A 19,423-nucleotide genomic window follows, 5' to 3' on the forward strand; every position below is an offset into this window, starting at 1 on the left:
GGTAAAAATAGATGTTTGCATGATATACAACAAATGAAAGACAGGAAAAGAAAAACCTGCTTCCTGATAAGTCTGTAAATCCAGGTAATTAGTCGGATCCAGTGTGATGATGACACTGTAGACGTACGCTCACTAGAGGAAAGCGATGTATAACATTTGCATCACTCAGCTGGTGAAAGGTGTCAAATGGCATAAAGTGTCTGCTTTTGCATTCCATCACCGTAATCATAAATCATGGCGAGCCGCTCCTCCGTGAGTAATTCAGGTTGCGACCTTGTTCAAGGGTACGTGGTACAGGGTGAGTGATGGCTTTTCTGAAACACATCCTGTCAGATTGGTACCGGCCGTCCACTCAGACACATGCTCGCTCTCTCTCTCTCTCTCTCTCTCTCTCTCTCTCTCTCTCTCTCTCTCTTTCTCTCTCTCTGTCACATACACACACAGGGGATTTTGATCAAAAAGGTAATCTTTTCTAAAAACATAATTTCCTCGAACCTGCGTCAAGGTCAGTTTAAAGCGTTTTTTGTTTTTTTAAGGTAGACATTCGTCTTTCCAGCTAACTCTGTGGGGACTGGCTGTCTGAGAACTGCCTTTTGGACAGGCGGTAAATGAGAAATGATGGGAACAGATGACCACGTCTCCAAAATAACCATCGCTCACCTCGTGACTCACTCCTGTCTGGTTCCGCAATCTGTTCATTCTGAATGAGCCAAATGGATGCAATGTCCGTCACAGACCAACGCACAAGACTATTCTTAACTTGAGGTGTCAGACAGACGGGACGGAGGGAAAGCTGGGCGGCGTCAGCTGCAGACCCTGCGTCATGCTGCGACGGACCACCTGAGCCTCACATGTTGACCCTGTCCGGACCAGGAAGCGGACCTTTGCTGCAACAACGCTGATAAACCCACATCAACACAGCTTTAGAAAGGAAAGAGGTGGCGGTGTAGGAGGTGTAACTCTTGATATCGTGCATCATGACGATGAGAAGGCGGATGGGGACTGGGATTGACTTGGACACTGCAGAGGGCTTTCCTCCGAATGAAATGACGCAACGGGCTTTCCTACCTCCTGAAGACGCTTGAGGGCACTGACGTGTCTGGAAAAAGAAACAAAAAAAACCCAGAATATAATAACATGCGATGAAAATGTCAAAAGGAAGTGAGAATTTACTTATTTAAAAAAATAACCTCTCTTGATAAGTGTGGAAATGGTTTGAATTCTATTTCCTCCTCGCTTGTCATGGTTTTGAGTTAGATCTTTCTTTCACTTTATCATTTTGAAATGGAAAAGCAGACGGACGGAAGGATGGAAGATGGAGGGGAATTGTGTTTTGTTTCTGGATACGTGCAAGAGTTTTCAACAACGTTTGCATTTTCAAATTCTATTTGGACTTTTGACTCATTCTAAATTTGACAAGTAAATTTAACCAGAGATGTAGATCCTCGGATTCTATCCAACACATTCTACTGTTTACAGTATCAACTGAGCTGGTTTAAAGTGGTAATCCATAAGATTATTATGTTGATAAAGTCCCATATTTTATACTTTATTTAGTTACCACTTTTAAGACACAGGCATTCCATGTATTTGTGTTCAGCATGTGCTCCTCTATATGCTGTTTCCATTGTTGGGTGGTGGGGTCCGCCTTTCCTGACAAGAATGCGATAAGGAAGTCATAACTTACTTATCTTACTTCTGTAGTGACTAAAAAGAACATTGCTTCCCAAGTGTTTCAATGGTGTGAATTATATTTCCTAATTTCTTGTCATTCTTTTAGTTAGGGTTTACTTTCAAATTCTGTAGTTTTTGCGTCATTTTATTATTTTAAAGGTAAAGGAACGGTCTGAATTCTTTTGCTCCTTTTTCGATGCCCTCACTACACCCCACGGGAATAGTTAAGTGGGGTAGCAAGGGCAGGCTTGACGTCCTATAACTTCAACATGACGCCCTGCGATGTAATTGCTTGTCAGTCGCTGCAGTCGCTGTGTGTCGACAAATTGGCGTAGACCTTGATAAAAGCGGTGGAAACAAAGTCGAGGTGAGAAAAGGCAGCGGGGGGGGGGGGGGTGTGTGTGTGGGTGTGTGAGCAGGGGATACTCACAATCGCTCGGAGTCGACGAGCTCTTTGGCGATGTAGAAAGCTCGCGATCGTCCATCAATCTGTTTGCCAGGGAGGGAAAAGAGCTGAGGATGAATGGACGGGGCCGATGTGTAAAAGGCTCTCACCGAGCAAGGATTCCCCTACGTCTACAGCGTTAATGGCAGGGTGAAAAGAGCTAGTTCGCTTGCACTTTTTTTTTTTTTTCCTCTTCATATTTTCGCTGTCAAAGTAAGACAGATTATTTCATTAAAACGCTGCGTGGACCTGAAAGCGTTTCCGAACGTGGAACTTTTCAATTCAGATGCATTATGTATGAGCAGCCCGTGTGTGTGTGGTGACAACAATGCTCCCCATTGATTTAGAGGCTAATCGCAGGCCTCAGAACACTCAGGACAAATCATAACACTGAAGCCATTTGGGGATTTACTATCCCCACTCTCGCTCTCTGTCAGCTTGAATATTTTTCCTATCAGTGACTATAAGGCAATAAGGCATTAATAGCAATGTCCTCAAGTAACAGCCAAATTCAATTCAAATTAAATTCTCATCGAACTAAGAAGAAGAAAACAAGGAAATGGCCCCATCACGTGACAGGGAGCGAGGGGCTGATATTATTGTGGCAGAGGGACGGGTGGGGTCCATCCCAGGGCCACTGTGAAATGGCTGCCTGTGATCATGTAAGAGGTCAGAGTACATTTACAGAGAGATGTAGATCAGCTGATTCCAACCAACGCATTCTACTGTATATCATATGGGAAAAAGACATCCCGACAGAAAACCTGCCTAAAACAAAGCTGATTTAACATCTAAGTGACGTAAAATCATCCACTAGATTAAGATGGTTTGTCCATTCCCTATGTTGACCACTGCTTTGTGATTTTATAAAACACTTTGCTCCCACCTGTGTTCTCCCTTTCCAGAAAGTGCCATAGTTGTTGGACAAGACTCAAGCTCAAGATAAGACTGGTGGAGCCAGTGTGAATGTAAATAACATACTGTTGTAACTCCCCTTTGATGTAAGAATGCACAATTCTGTATTAAAACACAATAGTCGTCTTGTATATCCATTAGAAATATTCATTATTATTGCAAAGAAGTCGCTGAATATCAGCCATACTGTTGGCATTGCCTAATTTTATAATCAGAATAATTAGATATTACTTCAGTCTCTCTCTCTCTTTCATAGAAGGACTGTCCTTACTGGCATTACTCAAATTCCAACCACTGCATGACATTTTAATAAGCTTGTTTCATTTTCCTAAATTCTTATGTGTATTATTTTTTTGTATTACGTATACAGGTACTGCTCACTTAACGACCGAGTTCCGTTCCTACGACCAGGTCGTTAAGCCAATTGGTCAATAAGCGTTACGGTCGATTACCGTTATTTCAGTCCTGGAGATTGCAAATGCTCGTGTAGTGAATACTGACAGACTGCGGGAACGAGACTCAGACTGAGAATGAGGATGGGCGATAATGCTCGATGCTGAGAAGCCACGCTGCATGCAATACGTCGCGGCATTGTACGCAGCGTACAATGCCGACTGGTCAGGGAGCTGGTCGTTAAGTGAGGAGTACCCGTATTTGGTCTGCCAATCAGAGGGAAGATGAAGATGAGAGAGAAACGAGGTTCTCAGGTGATTCAATTTGACTTGTCACCTGTCGGTCGTATCCTGGCTCCATGGCTCCCTCCTCTTCCTCCGAGGTTCGCCCGTGGTCCTCGTCGGCGGACAGCCCAGCGGGGATAGGGTTCATCGGGAAAGGCTCCGTATAGGCACTGCCAAGAGCCAGGAGGGGAAAATGCATAATGGATTAAATAGAGCAGCTTTTCACCGGCGCCGAAACATTGGAGATATTAATATTCAAGAGTAAAGGCTATGCAATAAATCACAACTTTAACCGCACCACATGAAAGTGCAATGAGGGACGTTGCACTGGAAAAGGGCAGGAGAGGAGATCTTCCCAGACTCATATCTTCAGCATTAAGGTGGTTGCGTGCTGAAGGTTTGTAATGGAACCGCAAAGTGGAGGAAAAGTAGAAGGGTAATGTACTGGTCAGTACAGTAGATGATTGGATAAAAGCTATCACATATCATCCTCCATACACACTGTCCAGCTGTATACTTAGTGGGGTAATCGCATTGTGTGCGGTGGTACCTAGAGCTGGACATGAATGTTGGTCAGTTCATGGAATAGAATATTACTAGAGCCAAGAGGTTTACTGGTCAGATGGAGCTTTGCTGCAGCACAGATTTTTCATGAATTCCCAAACAGCCAAAGGCCAGCCCAATGGCGATACTCTGAAGGTTTAACAGACCGGAAACTGTTTCCTCTCTTCCATGGACCTGGTGTCTTATCTGGAGCGTTTAACACAGTCTACGGCCGTTACCGCGAAGCGACCCATGAAGGTGCTAGTTCAGGGGTTCTCAACCTTTTTTGGCAAATGATCCTGTTTTTAGGTTTGAATGGCCATAATCCTGTAATCTTATTTTATCCTTTTCTTATTCGTATTCTTATTATTATTATGGAATCAGCACCACCAATCTATGTCACAATTCCCATTGAGGCCAAAAAGAAACAGATTGAGGCTGAATAAGAACTTTCTAACTTTTAGACTTTGTCTTCTTGTATCCATGCACGTTAGAGTCTGGTTTGTAATGTTATAAAATTGTCATATGCCAATCTTTTTTGTACTTCCTGTTCATCTACTTTCCTACTTGTCTTCCTATTTGTTGTTTGTTGCCATTACGATTGCTGTGTGGTTTGAAAATGAAAAATAAAATTCCTAATTTTCAGTTGGGACATAGCTGGTTTATAATATATAATTATATATATTATAATTTATATATAACATAGTATAATATATTACATTATGATCATTTGTAAAAAATCAAATTACTTTTTCCCTATAGTTTCCTCGTTAGATTTTTCCAAAGGTCCCAGCCTCATGTTCATTTAGACACACTCATCTTTCATATGGGTCACATATGACTTCTCTCTCTCTCTCTCTTTCTCTCTCTCTGTAGCTCTACTTCTTTACACACACACAACTCCGCACACACACTCACACACATGCAAGCGCACACACATACCCACTGGTACCCCCAATACGCACTCTCATAATGAGTGGTTTGTATTGATGGCTTTAATAGTCCCCCAGTGTGTGCAGATAGCGGTGGGCTATTAGAAGACTCTCCGAATCAAAGGTTAACAGAGTTCCCTGCTGGACTTCATTTTCACTCGCACACTCTCATCATTCATGAGGCTTGTACTATACCCCAACCACTCACACACACACACACACACACACACACACGCAAAGGCATGTGCACGTGCACGCACGCACACACACACACACACACACACACACACACACACACACACACACACACACACACACACACACACACACACACACACACATACACACACACACACACACACACACACACACACACACACACACACACACACTGCATCTATTGGGTGGGCTAAAAGCACCGAGAGGCCATTACTCATAGTTTACCTCTGTCTATTCCCGCAGAGACAGAAGGTCAGCTTGGTCGACTGGGGCTCAGAGGTTGTGGTTGGCTGGGGTGGGGTGAGCAAAATGTAAGGTGTCTTTCAACAGGTTTTGCATTTAAATAAAAATATCCCTAATTCCTTGAAGTGCCCTGTCAGGGCTATTAAGCTTTTCCTCTTCTCATTTGTTGGTCTGCACACCCCGCATCTTCACAAAACTCTGACAAGCTCCCCCCTCTGTCTGGGTTGACCACTTTAGCTGAAATAAAGGGATTTGACCATTTAATGTAATGGCCAGTAAAGCACTATGAAGGAGGAGCTACAGCGAAAAACACAGTTCAGCGGGACGCGTTCTCTTGATGTAGATAGCGCCTTCAGGCGGATTAGAATGTTTGCACTGGCACTAACCAAGGATATCTATTGCTCGGTGACTCTGTCCCATGAAACCTATAGAAACGCATGCTAAATCCAAGTGAGTTTGACTATATAATCATCGAAGGGACGCAGACACGTCAAAGGACTATTACAGGAGGAACGGTCTGAAATACAGTGTTTTGAGTGGTCGTCAAGCGATCATCTGATTATCAAGGTTATTTTAGAAATATTTTATTTCAGCTCAGATAAAATTATCTCATTTCAATGACAATGCATTGAGAACAATTACTTTCTATCTACATTTGTATTGGTATGTTACAGTCGATCACACTGAGCTTGTTAGAGCAACATATCTGTGAAATATTATACACCAAAAACTCAATTAGGGTTTGTGCATCTCCATCCACTACCTTGGTATAATTATTCCATTTGTAAAGCTCCTAATATGAACAATACTTGAAGCACTTGAACAAGACCATTAAGACAACACTATTATGCCGGCGGAATGCAACATCCCTTGTAATACAAGGTTAAATCTACTGTGTCAAATTCTGAGGTGCATAAAATGAGCCTCTGGTAAACGGCGTTTGCGCTGCCCAATTTCTCTGGATTTGATGACGCTTGTAATATCGAATTCAATTGAGCTGAACATTGAGTATTAAACATATATATTCAGTACAACCAAAAAAGCCTTCTTTATTACAAGTGATGACACTTGTTAGAGGAAATAGGGCCTTCTAAATATGTTCATTAGTACCTTCAGCCACTGTAGAAGACTGTGATGCTGATTGGGGGTGGGGTGTGTGTGGGTGTAGGGGGTGGGGGGTAGCAAGTGGTTGGTAGTGAGATAAGAGAAAGGTTTTAATTTGTTTGCCGCTGTTTGTGGCGATGGTTATGGTTACCCTGTGATGGGTATGGTTTTCCTGTTGATGGTTATGAGTAGCCTGTGGCTGTGTGCTACTGTAGAAGGTTGGCATGCACTCACTGTGACCTGTTGAATGAGCGTTTTCGACAATTTCATCAAACCACAGGCTCACCCTGTGCCTCAGGGTGAGCCTGTGCTGCTAAAACCTCTACACATTTCTCTTAAATAGATCCAACCATTATGCTGGTTTAGTAATGACAGCCATGAGAGTGAAACAACTTGACGATGGAAGCACCCACATCCAAGCAACTTAGTTCCAATGACTGGTTAAAACGGATGCCATGCACTGGTAAATTACAGGCGATTATAGGAGCATTATTGTTCTGTATGTTGGCTTGCCAGGCAGCTGACTGACTTTTGGCTATGCGGGATATAAAACTAGTGTGATAGACTGCTGACATTCCTTGAAACAATAACAGCAGACCTGGCATTCCTGACAGCACCACACCTCATCTTGTTGTTGCAGAGGGGTGGGGTGGCAAGTCTGGGAATGCCGTACCCCGCCGTGGTAACCCCGAGCTCCCCATCTTCCCCTCGGTCTCCACCTCTCCGCCTCCCACCCTTGTCCTGCATTTCCTGTAAATAGGCCGGTGGGAAGCTCCAAGGCTGGACGCTTCCTCCCTTGGGATGACCTGGCAATGACCTTAGAGAGCCTGCTGGCACTGGGCCTGGCAGGCCAGCGGCACGCCCTGTCCACTACCTCTTCACAGCACACAGCCACCACCCACTGCAACAATGTACTGTTCTGAAGGCTCCCTCATCACAACCAACATGGTCAGAACAGAAAGCGCAAGATTGTATATTTTAGAGGCCACAGTAGAGCTTTGTCATCTAGCTAAAAAAATAAATAATCCACTTTCGACTGTGTTGAGTGGAAACTGTGCCAAATGGTCGCCAAGAGATGCACAATTTTGCTTCCCTGAGCATCACTGCTGTTGTTGGTATATACAGGGATCAAACAACTGCTATATTGCAACAAGTCTACCTGGAAATACTTAAGGATTGTAAATACAAAGATCGATTGATTTTGAATAACACCTAATCACAAAATCTTGGCTTTCTTTGCCCAAATGCTATTATCAACACCCATGAGCTGCTGCATTGCTATTTTGGCAGGAGGAATACTGCTGAGACAACATCCTCTATAGAGCTTTCATGTTTGATAAAGCAGCACTAAATTTCACCATGGGCACAAATGTACACACACACACACACACACACACACACACACACACACACACACACACACACACACACACACACACACACACACACACACACACACACACACACACACACACGCACACACACACACAAACACAAACACATGCAGCTATGCACACACAGACACAGAGAATCATTAGCAATGTCCAAGTTAGGCCGAAGATAAATCATTACTGTGCCTTGTCTTTATCCGGAGTAGCCTTTGGTAGCTTGTTAATGAAAATGTCTCTTCACTAGTCCTAAAACCTTTGTTTAAGTAGTGTTTGAACCATGGCGTACATTAATCACAGAAGGGAAAACAAACCAAGCCTGTGGCAGAGATCTTTGGCATCTGCTTCTGTAAACCCGGTGCTTTTGTGTGTGGTGCACTCTGGCTTGTGGCGTCTCTGCTTACCACGATAAACTCGTTTTGCTCTATGGTCCTTCCAAAGAGTAGAGTTGACTGTTAAATGTGTTCTCAATAAATCACTGACATCATCAGTGAGGCAGATGAGGACAGTTGCAACAACAAGGCCTGAACTAGTGTTCATGATGAAGTGCTGCTGCTGCACCCACATCATCTGCCGCTCCAAAACAACTACTGACAGCGCACATAAGTATGCATTCACATGCACATTCAAGCAGGTGCACAAGCTCCCGCACTGAGACGTTCCAGCACAGTGTACTCTCGCACATCAGCCACGCAGCTTTCATACACAAACACACACAAACAGAACAAGGAACAAGTGAAAGTGGCCTCAGCAACAGGCATCTCCGAAGGGAATGCAGTGAGGGCGATGTGGCAGGACAGATAGGTTCTTTGGCTCATTGTGTGCAGTTTGAGACCTCTGCCACACAATGGCCAAGATCAATAACGTCACTGGGAGAAAAAGGAGCTTGAACTGAGGGACCATTGTCCAGAAAATTGAAGAGCTTCAAATGTGGTGGTGCGTGTGAGTTTAAAACACATAGAAGATAAACAATGAGGATGGATCATGGTGTCTGCTGACTTACAAGATGCCTCGAATGAAGCTGGCCGGATGCCCGACGCAATGTATAAAGCTACAGAAATGAGGCCACAATAATGAATAATGCTTCACCTACTTCTACATACACAAACAATTGAAACAGTGTAGTATCCCATACACTATTAAAAAAATACAGTTAGAAAAAAAGAATAAAAAGCCAAAGGCGAAAAACAGATCACTTAATGCAGAGGCATTTTGGCCCAGAATAAATGATGGACTTTTGAGGGAGACCTATGTAATTGCCTGTCTCTTTGACTGCACACAGGTCATCAAACGCAACTGTTTTATTAAGACTGGGGGGAAGACTGTGGCCTTTGTGGCTGGAACAGAGATAAAGTCCTGTGTAATTTGGTACCATCCAAACAGTGATTCCTCACTCTATTACACACACTGCCGTAAATCCTACTGCACCTCCAGGGCCCAGGAGAGGGCTACCTTAATAAAAGCCCTCCTAAACTTAACCACGAGTGTCAGGTACAGGAGAGCAATTACGCTAGAGCCCCAATCCCCCCTGCTTTCAAGCTCCACACAGACACACACACACACACACACACACACACACACACACACACAAACGCCCACCACCAATCACCTTCCTTTTCTCCCTACACTATCATCGATGTCTTGCTCTTTCTTCTTTTCGTTCTTGTTCTTTATTAACACACCCCTTCTCTTCCTGTTTTCCCCTCTTGCCTTAATCATCTCTGCAACTCATAATGACATCTTCAATTCTTTACAAACCTGCACTCTGCAGGCGGCCCAATTGTAGTGTTCTCCTCTGCTGCCTGATGCCCAGAGCTGCTATTTCCTTTGCACCGGAATCAGTGGCACAAGATGTGACCTCTAAATTCACCAAATGAGAAGCAGGAATAAGCTTGCCTACAAGCATTGTCCATGTTCCCAAAGCCAGTCGTCCTTGGAGACCAGGCGGCTCATCCTTCACCGATTACTAAATAGGCTTTTCGGACCAAACAGTGCTGGGGACTCCATGAGAGGAACTGCTCACTGAGGAACTCCTCCGAGAACTAGATACCTTCAAGGGCTTTTTTTCTGTTTGCTGGCCGGCAATTGATAAAGCAACGTCACTTCTGCGTGACATACAACAACGAGATGGGAGGACGCCGTGGTTGGAGCTGTGTGTTTGTTGTGTGTCATGGGTTTCATGATTTTAGTTGTAAATGGGTTAGAAACGAGACGTGCACATTTATTTTATTATTACTATTATAGTTATTGTTAACTGCTAACGCATTACACAAGTTTTTCAATATGGCCGTTGCCGGTTCTGCCTTGGCTCATGTGTTCGACCAATCAACGGACACTCACGTCACTCAAGATTCCTCTTGTGCTGGAAAAGTACCTACCCTGAAGTAGGATCTAAAAAAGGCCCTCAAAACGGCTTTCTAAGAACTACGATCGTTCCCAGTTCCTGCAGTTGGGACACAATAAAAAAAGGTGTGTGTGTGTGGGGGGGGGTCCTCCAACTGTTCCTAAAAGGCCTTATGGGTTAGACTTTGTTCTGGTCATCAGGTGTCCAATGACTAATATGACAATGATTCAAAGGAAGGGCACTAAAAAGTCATTCATGTAATCAGATAACATAAAAAATGAGGAAAAAGTAAATTAACTGTGACAGTTTCCGTGTGTATTCTAAAGCCTTCTTCTTTCAATCCTGATAGCAAAGTATAGCCTCAAGAGGTCTAAAATGATAAAACAATCCCTATTTCTAGTGGCTATTGGTTTCTTTTTTTGTGATTTAAAAAAAAAATGGGATGATTGGATTGGATGGAATTGTGTAAATTTCATTTTGTAATTGTTCAATGGACCTTTCTACCGTACCTTTCTGTCTCCTCTTCAGGTGACTGCATTTTGCTGTCAATGCCAGGGAAGCTGTTCATATCCACGTAGCCATCATTTTCATTAGAGGGAATGGTCATGCGGTTTGGGTCCTCAAAGAATTCTGTGACGGTAAAGGATCTGGTTGGTCTGCCTGGGATCTGGATGTTTTCATAGTCCGAACTCATGGCAGGAATATTCTCATAGTCTGAGGTGTCTGCACTTGGAAAGGAAATGGAGCGTGGTTTGGTCAGGGGAAGTGGCATGAGGGGGCGACGAGAGCGCTCCTCGAAAGACTCCACTCTGGAAACGCCCCTCCCACCAAAGGCCTTTGGGTCCCCTTTCCTCTTCTGGCGGTCCTTGTAGAGGAGGAAGGTGGAGGGCAGGTTTGGAGGACACTGCTGGGGATTCACTATGTGGCACTGGAGCTGCGGGGAACTGCTGGTGCTTCTCCGGTCAAGCTCTATAACTCTCCCTGGGCCGTGGTGACTGGACTCTGAAGAAGAGCGTGAAGAACGGACACTTCCATCGCTGAAACCTTTTGACTCTGTCTTCCTCTTGAACTTGAGGGCAAGGAAGCGCTTAAAGGAGGACTTCTTCTTTGTTTTTTCTGGGTTTTCATGTTGGATAAGGAGGGAAGGGGAACTCTTGGTGACTGGTCTCTTGGTGATGTATGCCAATTCAAAGGGTGGTGGGATATCAACTACAGAAGTTGGTGTGGAAACCCCACTAGATGATTGATGGCTACGTTGCGAGAAGCTTCCAGAAGAGGTTATGACACACGGGAGAGAAAGTGTATCATCTTTCCTCTTCATTCTGCCCTCACGGTCAATCTCAGTTGGAGAGGTCAGTGACAATTCTGGGCCTTCTGCTGAACGTGAGTACAGGAGGAAGCGACGAGGTTTGAGAGATGGGATGAGACGGTTGATTTCTTGGTGCTCTGAGAGACGATTGAGAGGTTCACCATTCTGATCCAAAGCCACTGTGCAGTAGTCATGAGTCTGGTATTCTGTTCCGGTCTCCTCAGGAACGGTTTCGGGAACATAACCTGGGACCTTCCCGGAGTAAGAACGGGATCGTGTCACAATAGTTTTGCGGTCAAGTGAGATAAAATTCTCTCCATCTGAATCAAAGCCAGCCTCTTCATATATATGTTCTTCACTATCTGAGTCTGTGTCCTCATAGTAAGGCACAATGTGGCAGTCCAGTTCCTCTATGTCTTCTTCAAAGGCCTCAGTGGTGTGAGCAAAGACCACTCTGTTGGTGAGTTCAGGGGTTCTGCCTAGGTCTAGGCCCGCCGGCACTGTGATATTACACAGTCTGAGGCGAGGCTGGCAGCTATTTCTCTGGCTTTGGAGGGCCTGCTCTCGCTTTGCTGTCCTCTCCTTTGCACTTTTTCCTTTGATTTGTTTTTTTTCCTCTTCCTCTTCATCATCATCCCCTATCTCGACATAGTCCTCTGATGAGACACATTCCAACTGTTGGAAATCATCTGCCTCAGGCAAGAGGGAATCCTCAATGTCTGCGTACTCATCCACTGAGTCACTGTTCTTTGCCTTGTCTGAATTGGGGCTGAACTGCTCAGTGTCCTCCTTAACATTGTCAACTTCTGAGGCCTGTTTGTCCACGTCATCTGATGACACGTAGTACGGCTCTTGGTTAGAGGAACCTGCAGTCTCAAGTTCACTTGGAGGTTTGTTATCGACGTCATCCTCATTCCACTCAGGGTCAGCAGTGCTGGCCACATTATCTGGCACTGCTTCAATAACAGAGTAAGGACCAAACACATCTTCAGTGCTGGCTGTGAAGCGAAAACGCCCTGAGGTATCCTTGGTGGCCCGTTCTGGCTGCCATGCCTCTGCATCGCCTGCCTCAGCTGGGTCACATAAATCATAAGTGTCACCGGCATCATCAGTGGGTCCAATCACGTCATAGGGATACTCCTCACATACAGTTGGAAGTATGCAAAACTGGGCCCCAATTGTTAATCTTCTTGCCTCACCAAGATGTCCTTCTTCTATATGATCTTCTAGGATGCTAGACGGCCCCCCAGATGATTCAGTCAGTTCAGTGCCACTCTGACACTCCTTCTCTTCCTCCTCTTTAACTGCCCCTGCCTCGCCCCCTGTTTCAGTTTGATGAGGGGACAGTTTTAATGTATTGTCAGCTTCTATATTATCAATATACAGTAAAGTGTCATCACTGTCACCCTGGGGTATCTTCAAGTCTTGTTCAGAGTTTTCATTCTCAGTTGTCTCTAAAGTAGCTCCATCGACTCCTTCGACTGGGTTCACTGTGCTTTCCGTTTCAGCGACATTTCTCAAAGTGTCTCCCCCTCCAACTGCCACTTCCACAATCCCTGTTTCTGTAACAGCTTCACAACTGTGTCTGTCATTGGAATCATCATTATGTTTGTCCTCTGATGCATTTTTCTCCTCTTTCTCCTGCTGCTCTCCAGCCCCCCCACGTAGGCTTTCAACTTCTCCATCAGAGTGAGTCAGGTCTCCGTTGCTTATGCTGCGTAGGGTGCAGGAATCCTCCTGTAGGAAGGATTCAGACAGGGGTCTGGGCTTGGGAGTAACAGGAGGTTTAGGCCCACATTTGGATGGACAGGGCCTTGGCATCAGCTTGGACTGCACCGTGATGGTCAGATGACTGTGGCTCTTGGGTCGGGGGACTGGCAGTGGATTCTGAAAATCTGTGGAAAAAAAGGACACAAACATAAAAAGTGATTATATTTAAATAACAAAGTTGTTATTTTACTTAATTTGTGTATTGCGTATGTTTGGTGTAGCTAAGGAACAAGAGTCAGAAACTAGTAGAGACTTGTACAGATGGAAATTATCTGCCGGAAAAACAACAGAGCCATATGGAACTTTCTGAAGGGACAATGATAGTAATAAGGTTAGAAACACATTAAATTGAAAGAGTCTGACCCGTAGAACAGCCTGAAATACTGACCGGCTCAATTATCATGCCAACAACGGCTTTGATTTCATAGATTAATTATTTGTACTGAAAGGGCTGTAGGACGACAGATTCATATTAGTTTAAAACTGTAATCACAACAATCTATGTGAGCTGATAATGACACAGGCAGAGGAGAGGGTAAAACGGTCAAAAATGGTCAAGTCTTAGAGGAGAGCAGATAATGACATTTAGTATTGTCATGAAACACACCCATACTTCACAAAGTGTATACCTCCCTGGTCACTTCCTGTTATTTAGTACCTGCCCTGCGTGCACCCTGGCTATCTGTGTGCACTTCTTGCCAGTCTTTCTTTCTCTCGCCGTCTCTCTCCTTCCATGTCAACCCCACCCCATCTCCGTTTTTCTTGATTCTCTCTCTCTCTCTCTCTCTCTCTCTCTCTCTCTCTCTCTCTCTCTCTCTCTCTCTACCATTGACCTCGTCATTTACAATGAGTGTCATTTTAATAATAAGGACAATATTAATACCTCATAATAATACATATGTTCTACTCTCCTAGAACTATGCTTTGTGGTAAGTCATTGGACTCTTGTTTGGGATTCCTTGATGGACTGGGAGGTGGAAGTGGGAGGTGGGGGGGGCTACTGGTACTGCCAGTACAGCTTCCCATCATTCCTTTACTAACTGCTCTAGATGTACACAACACAAATGGACTTCCTTCTTGTCATTCTTAACTGATTCTCACAAACACACACACACACACACACACACACACACACACACACACACACACACACACACACACACACACACACACACACACACACACACACACATACACACAGGCCTACAAACACTGTTTTTTTTTTCTGAAAAAGTACATCAATCAACAATAAAACTGGTAGAGAAAACAAGAGATCCAGTCTGACAAAGCACAGAACTGCAACAACAGGATATGAATTATGCAACAAGAATTCAATTACAACAAATATGTTCAAAACAAAGGAAGAGATAGACACAGGGACCTTGACTGTGCCAGACTCACAGGATATATGACTTCATGAAATGTCACCCATCAAGCCATAACAATATGCAATACAATCCAATTACATATTCATGTATCACTGCAGATTATTTCATTTGACACCTTGCCTTGACCTGGGGAATTAACTTATTATAGCATCACAGAGTCCGGTCAAATCTAACGATAAGAGAGGGTTCCAGATTTTTTCTTCCATTTTGATAATTAATCAAATATGTTACACGTGTAATCAACAGATGCTGTCAGTTTCAGACGCAGGATGAATAAATCAGGCGAAAGCAACTTATCTGACATAAATAATATACACATACGAAGAAAACATGGTGAAAATCTAGCCATGATAATTTACCCAGTCTGCAAATGGTGTGTGCTTTTAAAATATGTATCAAATGATTACCATTTACGAACGACGATGATGACCGTGGAATGAAAAGGAAGACCACCTACGGTAGACTTGTAACTTGTAAACATGGAATGTCATTTTTAGATGAAATTTGCGAACTTAATTTAAAATATCTAAATTTTTTTCTTTGCATATTTCTCACACGCACCCTGCTTCTCTTCGTCCAAACGCTTTATTTAAGGTGCGATTAACTTTGCTCAATTGAACATCAGTAAATGTGCAACAAACCTGCGTTCATTTTGGAGCATCATCCGCCACGGCAGCCCTTAGATATCCACATTCTTTCACACCCACTGTTCACCTCCAGACAAGGTGCGGGAGTAAAGTTGTGAAGGTAGATGTCGACATGTCCTGTGTCCTTTCTCCAACCGGAGGCTCCCTTGCACAAGTCACTTGCGTTCAGCCGCGTTTCCACAGGACGCGCAACTCGGGAGCTGCTGCGCCTCTGGAGCGCACACGCATCTGAGGAGACTGGAGGCAGGACTACAGCACGGGCATGAACTGCTGACCAAACCTACCCAATACCCCCTCCTACACACACACACACACACACACACACACACACACACACACACGCACACACACACGCACACGCACGCACACGCACGCACACGCACGCACGCACGCGCACACACACACACACACATACATATATATATATGTTATCAAACAATTTTATATATATATATATATATATATATATATATATATATATATATATATATATATATATATATATATATAGTATAAACACAATACTTAAACTTGTTTAGATAATTTGTTTTGATTAACAGCTGTTTTTAAATGATACACACACACACACACACACACACACACACACATATATATATATATATATATATATATATATATATATGGTAGTATATGATTTACAGAATATATATTCATATATATAATAAATATTTAGATTTTTCAAAATAATACATTTGTATTTGTATATCCAATATTCTTAATAATTACAGAAATATGGTCCCGGAAATTATATATCAAAACACAATATTTTCACTTGTTTTGATCACATAGAAATGAATTAAGGCTCATAGGTTCGTGCATTAAAAGCTGTTAGAAAAAGGACAGGTTACTCTTTACATATTTACATTCCAAAAATATAGTGCATTGTTTTGTTTTGTTTTATTTATTTTAGCGTTTTCCTTTCTGTCTTCTGATTGGCTGATTAGATCACATAGCTCATTGGCTCACACACACAAGCAAAACCAACTGCAAATAATAAAAGGTGGGCATGAGGCAGGCCTGGTTATGGGTTATAAAGATAAATACCACCATAGTTTACATAGGAGTACCATGGGTTTGAAACTGTGACATCTTTAGTACTTTTCAGTGCAGTGTGTTTTGCTCACTTAGTATTTCCTGACTACAAGGAACCTGCTCACAAAAGTTCCTCAAGGCAAGTTGTCAAAAACAGTTTCTCCAGGACACCAAGGGGGCTCGTGCTATTGGCTGAGCTTCCTGGCCCGGCATCTGTTGTATGATTGAATGAAAGCAAGCCTTTAAAAACCCTCTCTTCATAACAGGAAACCGCTCTCCCTGTTTCCTGCACAACAGGCAACGCTTCCTTAGCAACAGATGGACAAGGTTGTCAATGTTAACCCCTTAGGTAGACTCCTACGAAAACTGATTGACTGGTGTTTTACTTGAGAAGGAACAAAAGAACAACTTTGAGGATCCTCTCAGGCATAGGTGGGGGAGGGGATGGGCGTTCAAGGACATAATACATCTCAAATACAGCGATGGGGGCTGGTGGGATACTCAGCTACCTGATTTGACAGCCCCCCCCCCCCGCAATTCAGGTTAAAACGCCCCCACACACGGGACGGTAATATCTCTCCTGCTCTCCTCCTCTCCTTTCCACGCTTGAAGGTCAAACAACATTGCGCACCTCAGGGATTTCACAAAGAAAGCGGAGAAAAGGCAATGAAAGAATCACCCGTGCTGCATATCACGGCGGGGATCCGCTCTCCACTCGGCAGAAGTGAGCAGAACCATGCGTTATGTACGCAGTGGAATTCCCATTCCAGATGGTTTGGTGCAGAGAGGATGACACGGTGCCGTCGTTGAGGAGCTGCATCAGGTTGAGAAATGCAGTCTGCAGGACATTCAGTAATGTTTCAGTTTGGTCAAGAAGAGCGGCTGTGGCCCAGAGCATTCGGACCACCGTCTTACCTTATTATGATCATTGTTTTCGAAGTACAAAATGAATAACATCTTAATTATACCAATTTGGCAAAGAGATAATCCGTAAACACATCCAGTTTAAGAGTTAACATGGTTATCATGTTTGCATTTATCAACATAGTCCTCTGATGAGACACATGCAGTGTGCCCCCTGGCCCCTTCAATGATGTATTCCATTATTGAAAGGGGGCAGGGGGCAGTAGAACCCCTAACAGCTCTCTCTGAGCAGGAGTGCGCCTTGCGCCTCGATGTATGAATGTGCGTGTGAATGGGTGAATGTGAGGTATGCACTGTAAAACGATTTGAGTCGTAATGACTAGAAAAGCGCTACATAAATGCAGTCCATTTACCATTGTACCAGAGTAAAACAATATAATCATCGTGACTCAGTTGTTTTGTTTCCCCTCTTCACAATGTGATCATAACCGCCATGGAATGTTGACGTCCTGACAGTTTTAAATGTGTCAGTAGTAGCACATGCACAGCTGCAGAGAAACTTAACCTTTTGTTCTTGAAATGGCTACGCTAAAGATAGCTCCGCTCAGGTCTTTTGGCAGTGCCAATTGTGTTTCTCTGGAGAGAGTAGCGTATTCTTTTCACAAATGCAGTGTGTGACCTCTTTTTTTCCACTTGTGCAAAATATGTTTTTGCCTCGTAACGTGTGCAGAAAAGTACCTGACAATAGCGATTGCATCATGTGTATGGGAAAGAGAACGGCTCCAGGAGTAAATATCCCCCCAGATGTGGCACACAGGGTGAAAACATGTTTTTGGATAGAGGACAGAAATTTCCTGGACTGCCTGTGGCTGCGCGCTGTGCTCTGTCACCCCACCTGGAACACGGCTCGACTGCCAGAGAGGGGGGGGGGTGGGGGGGGTCGAAATCATTAGGAAAAACATGCCACAGTATGAGTGAACAAAGTAACCCCACCCCCTCAGCCCCGAACAGGAAAGGGAACAAGGAAAGGGGTCCACCGCAAGTTCCCGGAGCTCAGACAATTCACGACACCTGCTCTGCTGGTGACTGGTCACCACTCTGAATGGACGGACTTCAGAGAGTAAAGCTACAGTATGCGGCAATGCAGCGTGAAGCCCTTCCCCATTACTGGGAAAGCCATGTGTTGAGTCGTTAAAGGAATTACCTAGAACGGCACGACGCGTTTCGACGTCATGTGGTGTCACCGCAGCTTGATGGAACTGATGCCGCGTGCTTCGCTTTAAACTGGCCGCAGTGTATTATGTGCAGGTATCGACCGGTGCGATAGTCAAGCTCTATCAGGCCGAGGTCTTTAACTCTTTACAATGACCCGGACACCTTTGTAATTAGTGGATGGAAAAGTGTTGGACCGTTCTAATTGATTGAAGCGTTATTGACGTCTTTTATTGATCTCAGAGCCTTTTGCACAACCAATAACGTCCACCCTGCAGTCGTCCCAAGCCTCAGATTGTAATTACAAGACACCAGAGAACATACAATGCGACATCCTGGACGGCAGAAGTACATTGTCGGAGGATGAAGAATACTTGAAGGGTTAGAATGAATGAATTCAAAAAGAAGGAACGGTCGGTCATTATATCGTTATATATCTTTATCTATACATATATATTTATATTTATATCTTTATATATATATATATATATATATATCTTTATATATATATCTTTATCTATATATCTATATCTATCTATATATACACAAATTTATATCTTTATATATATATATATATATATATATGAGAGACTGTTGCATTAATCAGCATTGCATTCTGCTGACTTGTTTTCAGCTGCGTGCACTGTATTCCCCCAACGGAGTGAGGAGGAACACTCCCGCCAGAGTGTTCCTCAA

The 19,423-nt window shown here is 43.7% G+C and overlaps 1 protein-coding gene across 2 annotated transcripts in view; it reads right to left on the reverse strand.

Moving 5' to 3' along the window:
- The window catches only part of fgd5a (FYVE, RhoGEF and PH domain containing 5a), a 33,906-nt gene extending 18,109 nt beyond the window's left edge, over nucleotides 1-15,797 (reverse strand). For both annotated transcript variants that reach the window (XM_080000390.1, XM_080000389.1), the window contains exons 1-5: nucleotides 15,593-15,797; nucleotides 10,994-13,688; nucleotides 3,764-3,881; nucleotides 2,105-2,163; nucleotides 1,069-1,099 (exon numbers count right to left, since the gene is read on the reverse strand). In XM_080000390.1, coding sequence (XP_079856516.1) covers nucleotides 1,069-1,099; nucleotides 2,105-2,163; nucleotides 3,764-3,881; nucleotides 10,994-13,688; nucleotides 15,593-15,602 — 2,913 coding nt within the window. In that variant the 5' untranslated portion in view covers nucleotides 15,603-15,797. The remainder of the gene's footprint in view (nucleotides 1-1,068; nucleotides 1,100-2,104; nucleotides 2,164-3,763; nucleotides 3,882-10,993; nucleotides 13,689-15,592) is intronic.
- Between the last annotated feature and the right edge of the window lie 3,626 nt (nucleotides 15,798-19,423).

This window comes from Zeus faber (assembly GCF_960531495.2).
Source record: "Zeus faber genome assembly, chromosome: 5".
Taxonomy (NCBI): Eukaryota; Metazoa; Chordata; class Actinopteri; order Zeiformes; family Zeidae; genus Zeus; species Zeus faber.